Here is a 21,416-nt window from a genome sequence, read left to right as displayed (position 1 = left end):
TCCAACCCCCTGCCCTGGATAGGAAAGAATACTGGGCTCATATGACCCCAGCTAGGTAACTGTCTAGCCTCCTCTTAAAGACCCCCAAGGTAGGAGCCAGCACCACTTCCCTTAGAAGTTGGTTCCGGATCCTAGCCACCCTGACTGTGAAATAGTGTCTTCTAATGTCCAGCCTGAACCTACTCTCAAACAACTTACGGCCGTTATTTCTTGCTACTCTGGGAGGTGCTCGGGTGAACGGGGTCTCTCCCATTCCCTGCTGGTCCCCCCTGGTAAGTTTGTAGATGGCCACCAGGTCCTCTCTCAGCCTTCTCTTGTGAAGGCTGAACAGGTTAAGGTCCAGTAGCCTCTCCTCATAGGGCCTGCCCTGCTGTCCCCGGATTATGTGAGTGGCCCTCCTCTGGACCTTCTCCATGCTGTCCACATCCCTCTTGAAACGCGGTGCCCAGAACTGGATGCAGTACTCCAGCTGCGGCCTGACCAGTGTCGCATAGAGGGGGAGGATCACCTCCTTGGCCCTGCTTGTAATCCATCTGTGGATCCATGACAAAGTGCGGTTGGCCTTACTGACCATGGCCTCACATCAGCAGCCCCTGTTCATTTTGGAATCGATCGTGACTCCCAAGATCTCTTTCTGCCACTGTGCTTTCAAGAAGGGAGTTCCCCAGCCTGTAGGTATGCTGCTGGTTCTTACTGCCCAAGTGCAGCACCCTGCACTTGTCAGTATTGAATCCCATCCTATTCTCATTCGCCCACCCCTGTAATGTGTCCAGGTCCAGCTGTATTCTGTCCCTCCCTTCTACTGTGCCCACCTTGCCCCAGATCTTGGTGTCATCAGCAAATTTGAACAGGGTGCTTTTCACCCCCTTGTCCAAGTCGCTAATAGAGAGATTAAACAGTGTGGGCCCAAGGACCGAGCCCTGGGGGACCCCCACTGCCCACATCCCTCCAGGTCGAATATGACCCATCCACCACCACTCTCTGGGTGTGGCCCCTCAGCCAATTTGCAACCCATCTGACTGTAGGCATCAATGCCACAGTCGCCTAGCTTTTTAATGAGAATGTGGTGGGAGACAGTGTCAAAGGCCATCCTGAAATCCAGAAAGACTACACCCACTGTGACACCTGCATCCAGTGATTTTGTCACCTGATTGTAGAAGGTTGGTCTGACAGGACCTGCCCTTAATGAACCCAAACATGGTAATCTTCAATCTATTCTGAATATCAAAGCTGTTTTTGGTAACTCATGCACCAGTTCATTCGCTGATCAAACTTGAAATTTTGTACAGAAACAGCTCTAAGTTCCAATAATATAGAGATCTGAACCTTTATTCATTAAAACAAAAAAACCCAACCCAGCCTCGTAAAAATAAATCCATCTTAAGTAAGGGAAAATATCAGAGTTGGAGTATGGACTGTTGCATTGGAGCTCAAAATTTTGAATTAGTGTTCATTTTTAATTGCTATATGAAGCATTTGAATGGGATATTTCGGGGATTCTTAGAACTCTGGAAGATTCAAGATACTTGTGGAATAGATGCAATGCTATAGTGTCCGACTGTGGTGTTTGTCATAAATTATACCGCTACACCAAAGGCGAGGTGGGAGGGCCAGGGAGAGGAAGGGAAAGGATGTGTGTGCATGTGACTATATGTTATTTTGAACAGGGATCAGCAACCTATGGCCCATGGCCACATCCAGCCCATGGAAGTGGGGGCTCTGGCAGTAGTCGCTTCCCCTATCCCAGCAGGGAAAAGTGGCACAGCAGGTAAGTCCTACCACCCAGCCTCCTACCTGCTGACCCAAACTAGGCCCATCTGGTCTGCAGCCTTAAAAGTTGTCAACCACTGTTTTTGAAGGTTTTTTTTAAAAAAAAAAAAAAGGAAAGAAAAGACTGAAATAGGAAGTTAGCACACGGTCCCTAACATGAGAAGGAAGGATTACTTATTTGAAGCTGCATGTTAATGTTGTTAGACCAACAAGCTTCCAGAAATATATGAGCATATGAAAAGGTATCCACAGGTTTAACATTCATAGAAAGTGCCATACTGAGCAGATAAATCAAATACCTTTACTTACAGGCAACCACCATCTCTAGAGGATAGCTAATTTCCCGAGTAGTAAAGCCTGTATATCCTATATTTTAAAAATCCTTTCTGTGATAACTGTCTCTACTATCCATGTATCAGATTCTTGTTTGAATCCTGCTGCCCTCCTGGCCTTAATGGCATTTTGCTGAAAGGAATTCCAGAGCATAACTGTGCATCATATACGTATTTACCAGTTTTAAGTCCGCTGCCTTTCATTGACTGTCCCTTAATCCATGTTTTCAGATCAGTGGCGCACCAACACCACCATTAGTATGTTTGAAATACTTACTAGGCATGGGACATGTCCCATATTAAGCATAATTTTTTTCACCTTGCAGAGGGTAACTAAGAGCACCGAGCCTTTAGTGACTCAGAAAAGGCAAGATTATTGATTGGGACTAAAAGTCTGGACTATATGATGTGTCCTTCCTACTACATCATCTTGAGATGGGATGGAGTGTACACTCAGCAAGTCTGCAGATGATGCCAAGCTGGGGGAGGTAGTGGATACACTGGAGGGTAGGGCTGGGATTCAGAGAAACCTTGATGAATTAGAGGATTGAACCAAAAAAAAAAATCTCATGAGGTTCAATAACTACAAGGGCAAAGTCCTGCACTTAGAACACAGGAATTCCACACACTGGTACAGGCTGACTGGCTAAGCAGCAGCTCTGCAGAAGAGGACCTGGGAGTTACAGTGGACAATCAGCTAAATATGAGGCAACAGGGTGCTCTTGTTGCCAAGAAGGCTAATAGCATACAGAGCTGTATTAGTAAGAGCATTGCCAGCATATCAAGGGAAGTGATTATTCCCCTCTTTTCAGCACTGGTGAGGCCACATCTGGAGTACTGTGCCCAGTTTTGGGACCCTCACTACAGAAAGGACATAGACAAATTGGAGAGATTCCAGTGGATGGCAACAAAAGTGGTTTGGGAGCTGGGGCACATGACTTTTGAGGAGAGGTGGAGGAAACTGGGCTTATTCAGTCTGGTGAAGAGAAGACAGAGAAGATTTAATAGCATCCCGTAACTACCTGAAGGGTTGTTCCAAAGAGGATGGAGCTGGACTGTTCTCAGTGGAAGCAGATGACAGAACAAGGAGCAACGGTTCCAGGTTGCAGCAAGGGAAGTTTAGGTTAGATATTAGGAAAAGCTTTATCGCTGGGAAGATAGTAAAGCACTGGAACAGGTTACCCAGACAGGCTGTGGAATCTCCATCCTTGGAGGTTTTTAAGACCTGCCTAGACATTGCCTTGACTGGGATGATAATTAGGGCTGGTCCTGCTTTGAGCAGGCAGTTGGACTAGATCTCCTGAGCTTCCTTCCAACCCTTATTTTCTATGATTCTATCAGGAACTAATAAGTGGTTGTGCAGTCAATAACTATTTTTTTAGACCTAAGTTAGAAGTCTAAATATTGTAGTACATATGACAATGATTCAGTTTTCAATAAGTCATGGAAAAAGAGTTTCTGAACTATTAAGGCTTAGGCTGGCACAAGTTGGTTGGTGGTTGTTTTTTTTAAATAGCCAAGTAGATGACTTCCCCATTTGACCCCAGGGTCAAAGATCTGGCCTGCAGTGTGGCCTGTTACGTATCGGACCGGTATGCTGTATGCAACACACATTAACCCAGCCCAGTGCGCTGCATGCAGAGCCCATCTGGCACAGACTTCACACAGCATGGGACCTGGACCCAGTGTGCTACATAGTGTGCGAGACCAGTCTTGGCTACATGCTTGATGATGTACAACCCCTTCATGCGGGATCTGGGTCTGGTCCAGATCAGGCCCACAAACCAGCCTTGCACACTGGAGCCAGCCCACAGGACTGAACCAATGCAGGTGCCACATGCAGCATACCTACCAGACCAGCTTGTGCACTGTGCGTGGCACCCGTCCAGAACCAGCCCATGTACCAAGCAAGGGCCAAGGTCAGTGCATGCTACATGCAGTGCACAGGGCTAGAGGTGGCATGTATGCTAAAAGCAGTACGTGGGGCCAGTCCAGGGCGCACACTGCATGTGGCACCTGCATCAAACTGGCTCTGCATGCTGGCTCTGGCATGTGAGGTAGGCCTATGGACCTGATCCAGGCCCCAAACCAGTCCATGCTCTTAAAAAAGGGCGATTTCTTTCCACGGTTAAGGAAGCCTGTTGCTTTACAAGTCACCTCTTAAAAATAACCTGCAAGGTTTCAGATAGTTCTATTTGTTAGCCATAGTGCAGGTGTCTCAAGCAATAAATTTTTGACAATAAGATACAAAATTAATTTACCGATTTTTCTGTCTGCTTCACTGTTCTCCACCAATTTAAGTGCAAGAAATACAGAAGTTAAGCCTTCTGTACGCAAAGCCTTTAATACAAGTGTCTGAAACCTAAAAATATTGCACATTCTTATTCTAAGTCCAACAGATAAAAAGGAAACAACTTGAAGCATTGGTACCATGGAAAATGGACATCTTGAGTTATCAACTGATTCCAAAAAAGGAATCTTAGAGGATTTAATCTTTTTATGCAACAGATGGGAAAATAAGTATGCTAATTATAGAATCTCAGAAAAGAGACCACAGATGTTAACACAGAACTCTCCATAAGGACAGAGAACATTATTAGAAAAACAAGACTTTGCGTTTAAGAGGCAGTTGAAGTGGCACTAGTATACTTAGCTTCTCTACCAATTACATCATATTATCTAGAGTTAAACATAAGCGAACAATTCTTTAATATATGAGACAGTAGTTCTAACATAATAGGATGCCTGGATACTTTAGAAACCAAAGTCACCTTTCTTCACCCTGTGGATCAAATCCTGAAAATGCTATTTAGCATAGTTATTACCTTGTGTAACTTCATTATAGTCCCAGCTTCAAAAGAATCACCAAAGATAGTCAGCACCGCCCCAGGAAGAACCAGGATTAGATCCCTTGGTACTTACTGTAAAACTTATTTATTTTGTGCTAGAAAAAATTAAGACTTGATCATGTAGATTCACCAATCAACATTTCACTTTCACTATACAAGTGGAGAACAAAAACTTCAAACTGCCTTGAATATTGTGAGAGAAGCTTGAATCAATTGTAAATTAAAAATATAAACTATAAGCTGGGGCATAATAAACTGAAATTACTGAAAGAAACTCTTAAAAGTTAAATTAATCATGACACTAATTTAAGAACGTCTAGAGTTTTATCCAAAGACAATTATTTAAATTCTTGGTAAAGATAAAAACACAATAAATATTCAGTTGCATATTACAAATCTACACAAAAGAAAATTATTAAGTCAATAATATAGCTTGATAAAAAGTAGTATCTGAAAGTGATTAGAGTTAATATACTAATTAAGAAAATTACATACAAAGAACAGCTAACAAAACAGTAGAATCTATCAAGCCTGTTAATGGCAGATTCACAGTTATCATTCAGACATTAAACACTGTTTTTTAAAACATTTAAAATAGATATTTAGATAAGATATTGCTATGGTTACAGATGAACCTCCTTTTGGTATCTGAAGTCAGTTATCAGGTCTAGTGCTTCTACATCTCGTGTGGATTACTGCAGTTCCCCCACTCAAACCAGGCCCTAGGCTATAATATTCGGGGTTTAAATTGTCCCCATCCACCAGGCTGAACTGGGTTTGGCATCTGTGGTGTTCTTTTTGGGGCTTTGTGACCACTAGTATTCAGACCAAAAGCCATCTTAAAATCAGTGCTGTGTTTATTTTAAGAGTAAGAACACAGGATTTAGCGGAATAAGTATTTTAAAACAGTCTGCATTTGTCTGTTACCTAATGACCTGTCCTCTGGGGTGGTGGCTTAAGCATGTCCGAAGTAGTTAAGCAGCTCAGCAGGTGTTTTTGTATCAATCTGGCCTCCCCAGATAAGTTTATTTTAAATCAGTCTCTCTCTTCCTACTGCAAGGAAAACCATCCCAAAATTAAACCAATACCTTCACCCAGTAAATATCTCAATAACCACATAGTATTCACTAAATTACAGAACATCACAATTCAGTCTGTCACGGGGTGGGGCCTAGGAGCAGCCGTGTGCCTGCTAGTGTCCCCTGCCGTGCCAAATTAGGAGACTCAGCACCCTCAGATTCTTGCCCGCCACGTCTTTGATCTTATAGAGTTTAATATGGGAGGCTGCCTTTGGTCTCCTAATTTCTATGGGTGACCTGGTGCACCCTAGCCTTATGGGCTACACATGCCTCCTACCTCCCCTTTAGCACACCCCAAGCCTCGCAGCTGTTCCGGACGTTTTTGTGCCTCCGATCTATGCCCTCTCCGGGCCTTTACCCGCACGCCCTGCCCTCTCCGGGCTCCTGTTCGCGCGCTCTTCTCCTCCTGGCCCCGATCCGTACGTCCGCCCCTCTCCAGGCTTCACTCGCACGCCTGCCCCTCTCCGGGACCCTTAACTGCGTGCTCGCCCTTCCCCGGGGCATCTATACCAAACCGGTGCCGCCCCAATCTTATACTAGCCCTCCCCGGGCTACTCTTGCAGGCTGGCCCCCCCTTGGGCCTATGCCACGCACTTCCCGCGCTCTTGCCCTTGCTGGGGCCTGTGTCTGCGCCTCTTGCGCCCTTGGCTCTCTCGGAGCCTGTTCCCGTGCTCTTGCGCCCTTGGCTCTCTCCGCTGAGCCTGCTTCCGCGCTACACGCGCCCTTGGCTCCCGCTGAGCCTATTCCTGCGCTATGCACGCCCTTGGCTCCCGCTGAGCCTATTCCTGCGCTACGCACGCCCTTGGCTCCCGCTGAGTCTACGCGCCAGCCCTGTCTCGGGCTTTCACCAGCGCCGGGGCTCAGGTGGCACGCAGCCGTGCCTGGGCCCCTGACCCTTCTCGGGGTCCTATGCCCTCACTGGGCTGAGTACTGCCCTCTCGGGCTGGGGTCTCAACCCCACGCACTGCACCGGTGCCAAGCTGGCACGCCATCCTGGCGCTGCTCGGTGCCCGCACAGGGCACCCAGGAAACCCCCGGACTACTGGGGATCTCCTGTGAGGCCTCCTCACTCCCCTACAGCCTCACCCAGTCCTCCGGTCAATATACACAACAGAACCATAAGCCCACCCGGCTGTAACAAAACAATAGGCCTACTGGCAATAACAAAACAATAAGCCTACCAGCTATAACAAAACAGTAAGCCTACCAGCTGCAACAAAATCCAGGCCCACCTGGCTCTCTGGCCCACAGCCTCCTGGTCAGGCCTCTCTTCACCCTGACCATCATGCAGCCCTCTGGGTGCTCAGGCTGCACTGCTTGGCTTAGCTCTCCCGCAGAGCTCTTACCCCTCAGGTTGCCAGAAGGGAACTGCCAGCCAGGCTCTGGCCTGGCTGTTTATAAGGGCCCAGCCCTGCCCCCTTCTGGTCACGTGACCAACCTGGTTGCTCCAGCAACCCGCACCTGAGCTGCCCTGGTGATTGGCAGTTTGGCCCATATTACCACCGCCAGTAGCAGGCACCCTGGTGCCCTGCTACACCGTCAAAAATATCTTCCTACACTGCATATCTTTTAGTTTAAGTATTATATTTTATAAATTATAATGGTGAAATAGTTACTGTACAATGGACTTCATATGGTACACAATTCATCTGTTTACTACAGGAAGTCGGCCAGTTTAGGTTCCTACTGGAATGTCTGATTTCACATCTACTTTTTCTTTTTTTTTTTTAATAAAGAGAACACATAGAATTTTAAAAACTTATTTGAACTATCTGGCCAGAAATCGACAGATATTACCCAAATGAGTGACAAGATTATAATTCAGTGATAGGATAAACCAGTTCAAATCTTATATAATTATATTAATATTAAATACAGCTTCTCTCATTAGATCTCAGAGTTTCATAACCATTTGAGGTTCAGAAAAATGAAGTGATTTGCCCAAGGAAATGGTACCAAATCAAATTGGCTAACACACCCCCTAGTTAACCACAGTACCTCTTTGCTGCTGCTTGTTTTAAAAGGAGTTATACTCACTTAAAAAGGGGCTGTCCAACTGAGGAACTGAGGGGTTAATAGGCAACCCTTGGACTCCCCTACCCTTATTCCTCTAGCTGTAATAGCAGCTGGGTCTCAGGGCTCCCCCTTCTTCCCTTGGCTTCTGCTGCATGCCCCTGCCTTGGGGGATAGCACAGTACAAAATGATGTGGAGCAGCCCACAGTGTTGGGGGAGCTAGTAGCTTGGAGCACCTTCATGGTGCAATGCCACACAGGAGCCCACAGGGAGAGGAAGGGGAGGTAGGGTGCAGTGGAGGGAGCACTCACCCATACAGTGCAACGATGGAGGAGTCTGGGTGTGCAGTCTTGGGGGTCATGGTACATCTTACTGCTGCCCTTGCAGTGTAGGGCCCCTACTGGCATGGCCTTTAGGACACGTGGTCCCTAGCTGCTTTGAAATTGGAAAGCCCTGACTTAAAATAACAATCTGTTTGACTCTGTGTCCATTTAAATGGCTAACACACTGACACTAGGAGGCTGATCTATATACTGCTTTGCTTTTGAAGTGAAATCAAAAATACAGTTGTAAATTTGAATACATTGACAGGTCAGTACTTCAGACACAAGTATATATGTAAATTGCAGTAATATAGAACTAGCTTTTATTTAAAAGCAAATCCAGAAAAAACAAGCTTACCTAAAGCAGGATAGCCTAGATAAAATCTGTCTGCTCCCAGCCACCCAAGAAATAAAGACAAAGCAACTGCCACTTTATACGAGTATCCATTTCTGCCAAGAAACAGGAAAGAAAAGCCATAGTTGAAACAAGATATTAACCTGTGCATTTTCTGAGTAATTTAATTAGAAATTATGTACTATTGCCAGTTTCTGTTTATGCAAGATGAAACTTGTGTTGTTTAGTTTAACAATTTTAGTTTACTTCCAAAAGTTAACATAGAAACTTCAACATAGCAATACTATCCATGTACATGTCCACTCTAACACAGAGCCCTTCCTGCCATGAGTGCCACCCCACAGCTTGCTGACGGTGGGGGGACGAAGCAGGAAAGGGCCAGGTCCGGGCAAGGGGCTCCATTCAGCCCCGCTCCCTGAGTGACCTGGCAGCTGCAGCTTTTTGCTCTGTCAGGAACTGTGGCTGGAGGGAAGGAGTGGGGGGGGTGAGCCCCCTGCTGCAAGGGCCCTCCGCACAGTTTGCTGGATTGTGGGGGTCACCCTGAGTCCACACAGGGCTTTCCCCTGCCACCCCCTTGGGCCCCAATTCCCAGTGCAGCAAAATGTGAGGCTAAGCTGCTGCTGTAAAGAAGCTGGGACAGGGGAAAGAGAACTCCCCTGCCGCAAGGGCTCTCACAGCTTGCTATTTGGGGTCTTTGGGGAGGTGGGAGGGGCTGAGCTGGGTCCCTGTGGTGGGGGACCTTTCCCCCCTGCCCAAGCTTCTTGGCAGTAGCACCAGCAATTGCAGGAGGGGCAGCCCGGACAGGCAATTCCTTGCACTGCAAACGGGGCCAAGTGGAAGGAGCCTCCCCCTCAAGACCCCAGCTAGCAGACTGTAGCGGAGACCCTGCAGTGGGGGGTTCCCTTTCCCCTTGCCCTCTGCCCCTGCCCACTGCTGACCATCACCAGCTGGTGGGGGAGGAGGGGTGCAGCACAGTTCTCCTGCAGCCTCCTGGGAGGCACGTGGGAGCACCTCCTGTCCGCTGACCTTGGCCAGTGCAGGCAGGCACCGAGCTCCCTCCACCGACCAGCACATCTGTTTGGTTGGAACGTGCTCTAACTTACAGCACTTTGAGTAAAATACGACAGTGAGAGCACCTTCCACCAGGGGCTTTCCATACTTAGCTAGTATTCACAATTAGTGCACACAACAGGTCTTTACCCCCTCTTCTGAGGTGGTCAAGAGAGTGCCAATTACTGTTGGGATCTGTGGTATGGACATCTTGATGCTGGCACCTTTCAGGCACTACTGACCTATGCCTAGGGACCTACTGAAATTGTGATTTCATGGATTTTCCAAAACCTGTATTGCCTGCAAAATCCAGGGGGGGGGGAGAAGGGGGACCAAAAAAATGTATAGAAAATAAAATCTTAGCTCCCCAGAAGGAGCCAGCAGTCTTAAGGGCGCTGCAGCAGCCCACCAGGGAAGGGGGAGGGTGGCATGCTGGCAAGATGGCTGTCACCCCCACCTCTTGCTGCTGATTGGCTCTGAGGGCTGTCTATCATGGGGGCCCCACCCACAAAATGGCTGCCAGGCCCTGCGTTCTGCTCCCAAAACTAGAGGTAGCCTCCTCAAATTTGGTAGGTCCCTACCTATGCTCAGTGCTAAATCAGTGACGTAAGGACAAATGGCTACAAATGCTTTTAACAATCCTAAAGCCACTGGTGGCTGCACTTGGGAGCAGTTAGCCATAGAAAGGAGGAACAGACCAGAGTGTGACTAGAACTGTAAAAGTATGCACCAATCCACTATTCTGATGTTGACACTTGGCAATGCATCCAATTAGTGAAAATGGCCAAAACAAGCCCTTAGATAACAGCTGAATAAAATGATTTCTCAAAGGCGGCAGACATGTAGGAATCCAAACACCTGCAATAAAGCATTTCTTATGCCAAACAGAGATTTACAATTTTGCTTATTATCTGGATATATTGACTTTAAAACCTAATGGCGACATTAAGTGATTAAACTGCGACTGTTACTTCAGTGCTATTCTGTGTATAAATACTATGGAACAAACTGGGCCTTCCTGAGCACAGTGAAAAATAACAAATCATTGTCTTGAAAACAGTTTCCTTTCAGTAGTGAAGAATGCTAATGGTTTCATTTAAAAAGCTAAGATAAAACCTCTAGTTATGTTAATCAATTTGAAGTGTCAACAACCAAACAGACACTAATGCACAAAGGCAATTTCAATATAAAAGTTTGTATGTAGGAACACAAAATTACCTCCATGTTAATACCCATTCCAGATGGGTTCATTGGTCTAATGAATTTGCAGCTTCTATGTAATTTAATATTTTGAAAGAGAGCATAAATCCTTAAGGCTACAGGTATATAAGCAGGTAATACCACTTGTACCACATAAGAATGAAATCGGAGGGAAGAGGAGGAGAAATATTTGCTACAAAATGGAAACATGTTAATGCCATAGGAAATGTTACGTTTTTCCTTCTTTTAGTCTTACTCATTTGTTCAAGTAAAAAAAAAATGCAAGACTATTACAGTAGGTCATAATTAAGCTGCTCTTCCTAATGGTTTTCTGTAAATATCATATTTACTCAAATCCAAGACTTTTTTCTTCATTCAACACAGGGGAAAAAGGCCCCTGCCTTGGATTAGTGTGCTCTTTTCACAGAAATGAAAAAGTGAAAAATGCCACATAAATATTAAACATCAGTACAAACTTAATTTGAGAAAAGGTTATTTCTTAAAAGTTTTTCTCGTTTTAAGTTGTATATAATTCTGGTAGACAATGCTTAAGTTCTCTAATATAACTCAGCAAGGCACTCAAAGAACCACTGAATGATGGGTATGTTTCCTAATATATTATCAAATGGGAGAATACTGTGGTAACAATTTGAAATGGAATTACATAAGGTTACTGTATGTCCAGGTTTTCCCCGGACATGCCCTCCTTTTGGATCCTCCGATGTCTGTCCAGGTGGCTTTTTATAATATGATTAAGTGTCCAGGATTTTGCTCTGCTTAGCATCAGTGTTTTTTCCTGGCATTTCCTGGCTCCCCCCAACAAGGAGCTGCTTGGGGAGAAGTGGGGGGAGGGTGATGGGAGGCAGTAGCAGCCTTAGGGAAGGGCAAACCAGGCAACCGCTTGGGGCTCCACACTTTATAAAGTAAAAATTAATTACAATGAATATTTGTATTAGTAATATTGTATTAAGATACTTTCATTGCAGTTTCATAGGTAGGGCAAAGTGTAACTGAAATTGAAAACGTCCAACTTGCTCATAGGTCATCAAAATTAAGCCTCTGAGTATCCCCAAATGACTCTCTTGCCTAGGGCCCCAACAACCCTAAGGCTACCACTGCTGGAGGCAGAGGGTAGGCAACTGGAGGCAGGGGGTGCCACATGTGTGTGCACACATACCATTTGGCCAGCATGCAGTCAGGCAGGGTGGTGGGAGCAGCCCCAGCAGCTGAATGTAGGTAAGTCTATGGGCAGCAGGGGTTGGAGGGCCAGGGCATGGGGACTGCCAGGGGTGGGGAATGGGTGTGTGAGGGGGGGCAGGTGCCTGTTGGCACTGGGGGAAGGTGTCTGGGCACCAAAGTTGCAGCAGGGCAAGGGGGGCCCTTTGGTGGCAGCAAGCCAGTGGCCTTGCTTGGGTGGGACAGGAGGAGGCTGCAGGACTGAGGAGGAGGAGCCTGGCAGGTTGGGAGTGAGGGGCACTGGGGGGGCAGAACAGACTGCTGGTCAGGAGTGGAGGGCACTGGCAGGGATGGGGGGCTGTCGGTTGGGAATGAGTGGCACTGGCCGGGCTGCGGCAGGGTGGCATATGACTGACCCCCCCACAATCAGATACCTTCCCCCCTGACAAGTGTCCTCTTTTTTGGACAGGTGTCCTCTTTTTTGGAATTTAAAATATGGTAACCTTAACTTAGAACCCATACAAAAGGCCAATAAAAATTCTGACTATGCATGCATTCATTAGAACTACCTATACACAGACTAACTTATTACATGTTTTTATTACATGTATGAGTACTTAGGAATATTAAGCTTAGTTTTTACTTTTTAAAAGGGTAAATAAGTCTGCTAATAGTTTCTCAAGGGAATGATAGCAGAACTTTACTGGTAACCAGTGCTGAAACGTACAACAGTTTGCAATGATGCAACTGGAAGCTGTTTATTTTCTTGTGAAGAGACATTGGATTGTAAAGATGGAGCAAGTCTTTTTGAGGTGCCACAGCTTCTTCCTTACCAAGTGAGAGCCAGTTCACAGGGACTGTAAGGCCACATCTGGAGTACTGGGTTCAGTTTTGGGGCCCCCACTACAGAAAGGATGTGAACAAATTGGAGAGTCCAGCAGAGCAGAACAAAATCAGTGAGGGGGCTAGGGAACATGACTTACAAGGAGAGGCTGAGGGAACTGGGCGTATTTAGTTTGGAGAAGACAAGACTGAGAGGGGATTTAATACTAGCTTTTAACTACATGGAGGGAGGTTCCAAAGAGGATGGAGCTAAGCCAGTAATGCCAACTGTCACAAAACCACTGCGAGACTCAGGATTTCTAAGTAAAAATAACTCCAACTCTTGATCTTCCAATCAAACCCTCAGATCTCCAGATTTTCCCAGCTGGTAAGTCTGTGGAGGGGAACAGGCCAGGAGGTGGAGAAGGGGGGAGATTGAGGCCCCTACTGTGAGGGAGGGAGTGGGGCAGGGGCTGGGGTGAATGTGGCCCCAGTGCTGGGGCGGGTTGTCCAGAGGTGCAGGGGGTGCAGCTCCTCACAGCAGCATGCACCTCCAGGGAAGGCATGGGGGCATGTACTCCTGGCAGGGCAGAGGTGGGCTGCCTGCCAAGGACCTGGGGCTCTGTGCCCTGCTGCTTTTCCCCGGGGAGCTCAGCCATGTGATGCCTGTGTGCTTCCTGCCGCTGGGTAGGCAGGGGACACGCTGCACGGCCAGCACACCCTGCATCCCCTGCCCACCCAGCAAGCAGCAATGGCATCACAAGGTTGAGCCCCTGGGGCAAAGGCAGGAGGGCACAGAGCCCTGACCCCACAGCAGGTAGCCTGCCTCTGCCCCATGGGGGGCATGTATCCTCCATGCCTCCCCGGGGTGTGTGTACTCCTGCAGGGAGCTGCACTGCTCTCCCCCACCCCCCCTCCGCACCTCTGGACAACTCGCCCCAGACCTGGGGCCCCATTCATCCCAGCCACTGCTCCTGCCCCACTCCCTCCCTCAGCCTCCCCAACCCCTGGCCCCTTCCTCTCCACCTACCAGCTGGGTGCTGTCTGTGTCTGCTCCTCACTCCCAAGCCACAACCCCCCCAGCCCTGCTGCATCTCACTCCTGAGCCACAGTACCCCACATCCTGCCAGGGTGTATGGGCACCCTCCCCCCACAGGCTCCAAACCCCACATACATGCCCACAGCCCCCCCACACCTTCACAAATAACACCTCCCACACACACGCTTCAAAAATAGTATCTCATGATTTACATGCCTCTCTCCTGATTTTTTTAAAAGTTCGTCTCATGACTTTTGGCACAGTTGGGCTGGCAATACTACTAGACTGTTCTCAGTGGCGGCAGATGACAGAACAAGGACCAACAGTCTCAAGTTGCAGCAAGGGAAGTTTAGGTTAGATTTCAAAAAGAATTTTCTCACTAGGAGGGTAGTAAAACACTGGAACAGGTTACCCAGAGAGGTGGTGGAAGCTCCATTTTGGAGGTTTTCAAAACTCAGCTAGACAAAGCTTTGGCTGCGATGATCTAGTTGGGGATGGTCCTGCTTTCATAGATTGTAAGGGGCTGGAAGGGACCTTAAAAGATCATCAGGTCCAGCCCCCTGTACCAGGCCAGAATGACAACTGGGGTCAGGTGACCCCAGCAAGGTGACTGTCCAGTCTCCTCCTGAAGATCTCCAGGGTAGGTGGTTACACCACCTGTGGAGGGAGCTTATCCCACAGTCTGGACACCCTAACTGTGAAGAAGTTAATTCCTAATGTCGAGTCTGAAACAGTCTTCTAGGAGTTTGTGGCCACTGTGCTTTGAACAGAAGGTTGAACTAGATGACCTCCAGAGGTCCCTTCCAATCCTAATTTTCTATGATTCTATGACAAATGCATGGTTTTGTTCCTTGAACTTAGTCTAGTCATGAAGCAAATAAAAGTTTAACAAGCAAGCTGCTACATACAATATTAGCCAGAAAAATATAATGAGGTGAAAATAAACCTAGGAATTGCTTTGTTACAGTGAGGGAGGAAGGAAGGAAACTTCAGCACATTAAGTTTGATATTTTTCTTGTTCTTGGAAGATGTGGCTGAAAAGCTATACTCTCTGGAGAAAGCAGTGACCAAAATTTGCTTAGGTGGCAGTTAATGCTGGCTATGTTAGCTTTGAGTGTGCTGAGCTTAGACAGTTTGAGATGGTAAGTAAAGAAAAAAAAGTCATAAAACTGGTTGAATGATACAGAGCTTGCCGAGGTAAGCAAACTATTGACTACTAAGAGTATTAAATTAAAGTTAACTGGCTTCCCGATTAGCACAGCAGGTGAGGTTCAGCTAGGATTGCTGGAGCTGTGACTTCAAGATTCTATTTTATCTACAAAAGACTTGCAACTTCCCAATAAAGGAGAAAACAGACAGGAATTCCCTTAACTTTACTGGTAGGTTTTTAAGTGCTGCAACTGATTTAATCCAGGCTTAATGGTCTGCACTGCCCATGATCTGAATGAAGAACTAAGACTGGGTCTACTTTGTGAGGCTCTTGCCACTTAAACAAAGGGGACAGCACTAGGGCAGCAAAGCCCTATAGATTGAACATTGCTCTGCTTGCAAAACAGCCTCTGTGAACAGAGGTGTGCTCACAATGAGATTAAAAAAAAGACATCCTACAAGGTACAAACCCATTGTCCCACTTTAATTCTACCTGCAAATTACCAAAATAACTCTCCTTCCCACCTGAAAATGTGTGTGTGGGGGGGGTCTAATTTGAGTTAACTGCCATTGTATGTGTAAATGACTACTCTGTGCCTGTTTTTATGTAAAATCCCAGGAGAAACACACCTGGGGTACACCCAAAGTTTGTTTCTAGTCTGAGAGAGCTGCAGATTATGTTGGATACAGGGTATGAGCTTTTCTGCTCCCACCTGACATGCTTCTGCTGAAGGCACTTTCTAATATAGACTAAGTTTCAGCCAATTTAATTTGTTTACATTTAAAAAACACTATTGAGTCCTGTAATAAATGTAACTGTTTTGTAAACATCAGCTCATACCAAAAAAAAAGAGTGAATACTGTTCCTCTAAATTCAGGCTAAAAACAGATGACCCTGTACTCCAGAATGAATAATTTTATTTTGGGATCTTGTACATATATACCCTCACTGTCCCACTTTAGGTACCTGTGAAGCATCTGAAATAATACTTTGTCCCAACATTCCTGGCTAATTCCATTCAATAACTGCCATTCAAGCTGAGTGCTAGGGTGCATGGTTGACAGCCCAGAGGTTGCAAGTTTGAGGTCATAGCAGAAGCTAAGGGTCAGGCCTGTCAGATTCCAAGGAATCTGCAAATTCTGCTAAATACCTTCTCACAAAGACTGGAGAAAGGAAGGCCAGTCAAGCTGCTGTGTAAATAACTGTTTCGGTGCAAAAAAACTCAGGACAAACAGCCCTGAATTAAACTACAACAGGGTTCAGTTCACCATTCATTTTCCATACCTAGGACACTTTGTCCACACTTATCTGAGTCTAGCAGCAGAGACCAGCTACACTGACATCACACTGCATGCACAGTCGCTTCCACTGCAGCAGCTGTGCTGCCACAATGTGGAAAAGCAACCAGCTGCTGAAGGGACTGCTGCAGCTGTGGAAGGCAAGATAGTGTCTACACATGCCTTCTGCCAGCTGCCAGGGGGTTCTGCTGCCACACAAGAGCTTTGAGTGGGGAAGCACTCAATTTTTTGTCAACAGACCTTTGCTGACAGTCTCCTGGCACACAGCAACTACTACCAGAACCAAAGACTCATATACAACATCAGGACAGAATACAAAATGTGCAGCTCAAAACCAGCTTTGCTCATAGGATTTATATTTTTACCATTAAGCTATACAATGTTGTAAGAACATGCTAGTTAATGTAACATTTGTACACAGTGTTTCTGGTGACCAATTCTTCTAACTTACAGTATTAAATATAAATTCATTTCCCCATTCCCCAGGCAACACACGCTGTACCATTTTAAAAAAACTAAGCATGGAAACAGGGACTAATGTATTGCAAAGCACAATCATTTACTTACACATTACGGCATTCAATAGGCTTGTAAAATCCAACTTCCTTTCCAGTAAAGATTTTTTCTATGCCACTGTGATCCTTACAAGTAATATTTGGTGCTGGAAGACACTGAACTGAGGACAAAAAACTGTATTTAAGCAACAACAGGCCATGCATTGTAATGTATATCAGCATGTTACAAATGTATAGCTAAGCAAACAATCAAGTCAAGTCCTATACACACTAAAATGAAGATAGAGAATATAAGAAAAAAAAACATAGAAGGGTGTGACTAGTCAAGTCTTTTAAATCTGTTATCGATATCAAGTTGTCTTTTTTGTTACAGTAACTATTAAGCCACCAAACTGAGGCCCCACAATTATTATTCCATTGTATTTTTCAGGTTTTTAGGGTTTTGGTTCTACTGAGGGATACCAAGCAACTTGAATAATGTGTCTCAAAATACACAGAATGGTAACACACTCTAACTGCTCTAGTGTTATCTGACTAGTTCATTCTGAAACCAGGCAGAGGCACGAGTTTAGACTCTTGTTCTCCCACTCACTTTCTCTCTCAAAACACCTTTGGAGAATAAGCCACAATAATACCAACATCAACCCTTTACCAGGCAACATTTTGGTTTTTTTCTCTTTTAATTCTATATTACATCAGCTAGACAGATACAGGGAAGGAACTATTTCCCTCACTAATTTTTCAGGAGAAATATAGGCACCAGCAGGTAGGTGGTGGAGAAAAAAAAATACACTACACCACATAGTTATCCTTTGTTTTTGTTTGTCTTTTAAGACTGTCCACAAACAGCTAGATTTTTTTTTAACACAGACTGGAATGCCTATCAATAGCAGATTTGTTAGATTCACGCAGCTACCGCTTCAAGAGTTAGTTGAGGTAAAGGTAGATTTCAATATAATTATACCCATTTGAGTTCTGCATGACTGTGTAGTGAGCTCCCTCCAGTAATGTAGGACAGGTTTTCCAAAATGGCTGTGTGTGCTTGTGCATGTGTTCGAAATAAAGCACAGAATGTAAAGTGGACTTTTGAGGCTCACAGGGAATGTAATCAACAGAAATGTAATAAGATCATAAAAGTTGCAAATTATTATTCAAAATGCTCTAGTCCTGCAACTTAAATGAGAATACTGGTACTCATATGCTTGAAATTAAATATATATTTAAGTATTTGTAGGTTTGGGCCTAAGATGTATTTTAGAGCAGTGATTCTCAACCAGGGTGTAGAGAGATCCTTCAAAGGTCAACATAGATGTGAAGAGAGAATCCAGCAATTTTCAACCAGGGTGCTACAGGGTGCCGTAAAGTATTAATACAATTTGGTGTGCAAACATGATTCATAAGAGAAACCTAGAGTTTCCCAATAGGACTTTATAGTGTTAAAAACATTTTGACTTGTGGTCTTTGAGTTCTTTGCTACAGAAGAATGCTTGCTGGATCTTGATTACAGTATAAAGTTTAATTCCTGGTTAGGGGGTTTTGAAAATCCCATTCTTTTGGCTATCTGAGCAACTTATTAAAAAGTAGTACAAGACTGAATATAAAGGTTACAAGGACAGCTACTGTAACCACGTATATTCAGTTTTAACTTTGAATACTCATAGAACATTTTTATATTATCTGCCACATTACTGCTGTCACAGGCTGTTAACGTCACCGTCTGAGAACACCACCCAGATCTAACACAAGTGAGTTGAAAGACAAAGTTAAGGTTTCACCTTTTGGCAGTTAGGTGAGTAGTGAGGTGAGTGTGTTGAAGTTCAACACAGAGATAACCTAACCTTGCCTGCCTTGGACATGCAAGAAGTGACCTGTAGAAAGGAAGAATTCTTCAAAGGCACTCTTCTCTTCCAGTAAACATGCATTAGACATAACAGAGCAGGTGTCACTTGTTTTCATCATCATTATAAAAAGGTAAAAGCTAAACCAAAGAAACATGTCTGGATAGGGATAATCCTGCCTCAGGCAGAAGGTTGGACTAGATCAACAGTTTTCAATCTTTTTTGTACCAGGACCCATTTGTAAACAGTGATGGCCAGTCCCGACCCAGCAGCACCATACCTAGACTCCCAGTGGCCCTGGGAGAACTTTTAGCATCCGGCCCCCTTTTGCAGGAGATAATGATGATGATAATAATAATAATAATAATAATAATAATATTGTTATTAATAGATAATAATATAATTATGATATTATTATTAGATGACAATGATAATAAGGATATATTATATGATGACGATGAGAATAAGATGATATTGTTATCACTATTATTAGATTATGATAATAATAGTAGTAGCAATAATAATAATAATCATGTGATGATGATGATATTGTTATCATCATCACCACCATTTTTGGGCCCCCTTTCTGTCTGGGCCCCTGGCAGCTGCCTAGTTCACCCACACCTGCGTCCAGTCCTGCAACCCAGTCCCCCTTGCACCTGATCCACTGCCCCCCCCCCCCGGCCCCAGGTGTGCGGGGCAGGTGGTGTGCACGTGTGGAGCTCTGCCACCCTGCAAGGGAAAACCCACAATTTCCCTATTTTTTTCTCCTGGAAAGAAAAATACATTTTTAAAGTCTGACAATCCATTTTCAAAGCATATTCACATCTTCTTTCATATACTCTGGCGACACAGAGGGGTCACAACCCACAGGCAGAGAAGCACAGTGCTGGGGGACCTCTAGAAGTCCCTTCAACCCCTACATCTCCAGGATCCCCTATAAAAGCAGATGGCAAGAGACCTCTGATTGACCCGAGGAACCTCGCCCACCTGTAAAAGCAATGTGCGCTCTAGGAGTCTGCAACAGTGAAACCAGGGCAGGTACACGACTGCGCAGACGCTCTTGAACCGCTCGCCAGCCTTACCGTAAGCCGTGTGGTTCGTGCAGTTCATGGGTTCCTGAGTGCCACTGTCTATTTTGGGATCTTCGCAGATATATGTGCAAGGCATTAAGGAAAGCCGGGGTTGCTTTTTTTTTGGTTTAGAATCAGAGCCCACCACCCCGGCGGCGCCCCCTCTTCCCATCCCCTGCCCCTGCCCTGAGGAGGGGCCCTGGGGCCCAAAGAAGGCCGGGGCTGATGCCCGCGGGACCAGGCTGCAGAGGATATTGCCCCATCCTCAGCTCGTCGCACTTGGGCGGCGGCGGCTCGACGGCCCGCGTCGTGACACAAGCCAGCCACAGCAGGCCGAGGAGCCGGCCCGCCGACCCCCACCTCCGCTGCCGGGCGGCCATGGTGGAAACGCACCGGTCAGCTGACGCTAAACTGGGTCAGGATCGAGGCTTTGCCCCTAGCCAAGATGGCCGCCACGCCACTATGACCAATGGTGCCGAAGGCGACTCGGGCGTTTTCTCAAGATGGCTGCCCCCCTGCGCCTAGAAACCGGGCTGCCCTTAGTAAAGATGGGCGCCGCTCTACTACTGGCAGAGCAGCTGCAAGGCTTCGGTGGGAATCCTGGCCCCGCCTGCTCGTCCCGCTGCATTGTGGGAGGCGGGGAGGGAGGGGCTGGAGGGATAGAGGAGAGGCTGAAAAAGGAGAGGGTTGGGACAGGGGGAGGGGAAAGCCCTTTTCTCTTCAGGATAAAGAGGGGGGAAATGTGGGAGTGTTTTGGGGGGTTAGTACATTTTCTTCTGAAATGTGCTTATATGCGCATCACGTGTAGAAGATTCACCTGCACTGGGAAAGCGGATCCCCAAAGTGTGGAAAAGACAAGGCAGAAAGAAAGAGTGACAAGAAAAAGAAAAATCCAACGCTAGTTATGGTGAAATGTCATTTTTTTTAAAGGATTTGAGTAGATTGGTACCTGTTTTGCAAATTTCTCTAGACCAGTGTTTGCTAACCTTTCCCAGCCCGAGGCAAGCTTATGTTAATAAAAATAATTTCCGTGGCGCACTTGTTAAGGCATTCCCCATCCTCATACCTACTGTAGCTCATTGCCACAGCTAAGATTTGTGGCACACCTGCTCATGTCTGATGGCCCAGCGGTTGCAAAACACTGCTTTAAACCAAACGTGGTTGTCTTGTGGGATGAGGGGTTCATCTGAATCAAAATCCTTATTTTAGCTGGACAAAGGCTGTACATTTTAATGCAAGGAGAGGTCAGGCATTACCCACAAGGTGGACCTTCTTGTTCCTGCAGCCAAGTGTCATTCACAAAGGTGTGAAATTCTTTTCAGAACATCAAAGAAATCCTTAGTAATCTAATTTCTGATCACCATAGCTGACAGATAAATGCATTAATACCAGCCTGGTTTTTCCCATATGAGGAACTTTAAGAAATGTGAAGCACACGAACAAATGCGCAAGTTTGTCTATATGACAACACACTATTGGCAGAGCGGTGTCGGATGAGGGTGTAAAAGAATCACCCCTTTCACTGACGTAGCT

General features: G+C 45.9%; 1 protein-coding gene across 2 annotated transcripts in view; it reads right to left on the bottom strand.

Annotated features, from left to right (window-relative positions):
- Positions 1-20,287, bottom strand: part of TM2D1 (TM2 domain containing 1) — a 70,856-nt gene extending 50,569 nt beyond the window's left edge. For both annotated transcript variants that reach the window (XM_019501198.1, XM_019501197.1), the window contains exons 1-4: positions 20,139-20,287; positions 19,896-19,969; positions 17,025-17,133; positions 8,726-8,817 (exon numbers count right to left, since the gene is read on the bottom strand). In XM_019501198.1, the coding sequence (XP_019356743.1) occupies positions 8,726-8,817; positions 17,025-17,133; positions 19,896-19,969; positions 20,139-20,263 (400 nt within the window). In that variant the 5' untranslated portion in view covers positions 20,264-20,287. The remainder of the gene's footprint in view (positions 1-8,725; positions 8,818-17,024; positions 17,134-19,895; positions 19,970-20,138) is intronic.
- Between the last annotated feature and the right edge of the window lie 1,129 nt (positions 20,288-21,416).

The sequence above is a fragment of the Gavialis gangeticus genome, unplaced genomic scaffold, assembly GCF_001723915.1.
Source record: "Gavialis gangeticus isolate Ggan-Ray unplaced genomic scaffold, GavGan_comp1, whole genome shotgun sequence".
Classification (NCBI taxonomy): domain Eukaryota; kingdom Metazoa; phylum Chordata; order Crocodylia; family Gavialidae; genus Gavialis; species Gavialis gangeticus.
The sequence above is the reverse complement of the archived record's forward strand: the minus strand, read 5'-3'. Positions and strand labels throughout refer to the sequence as shown.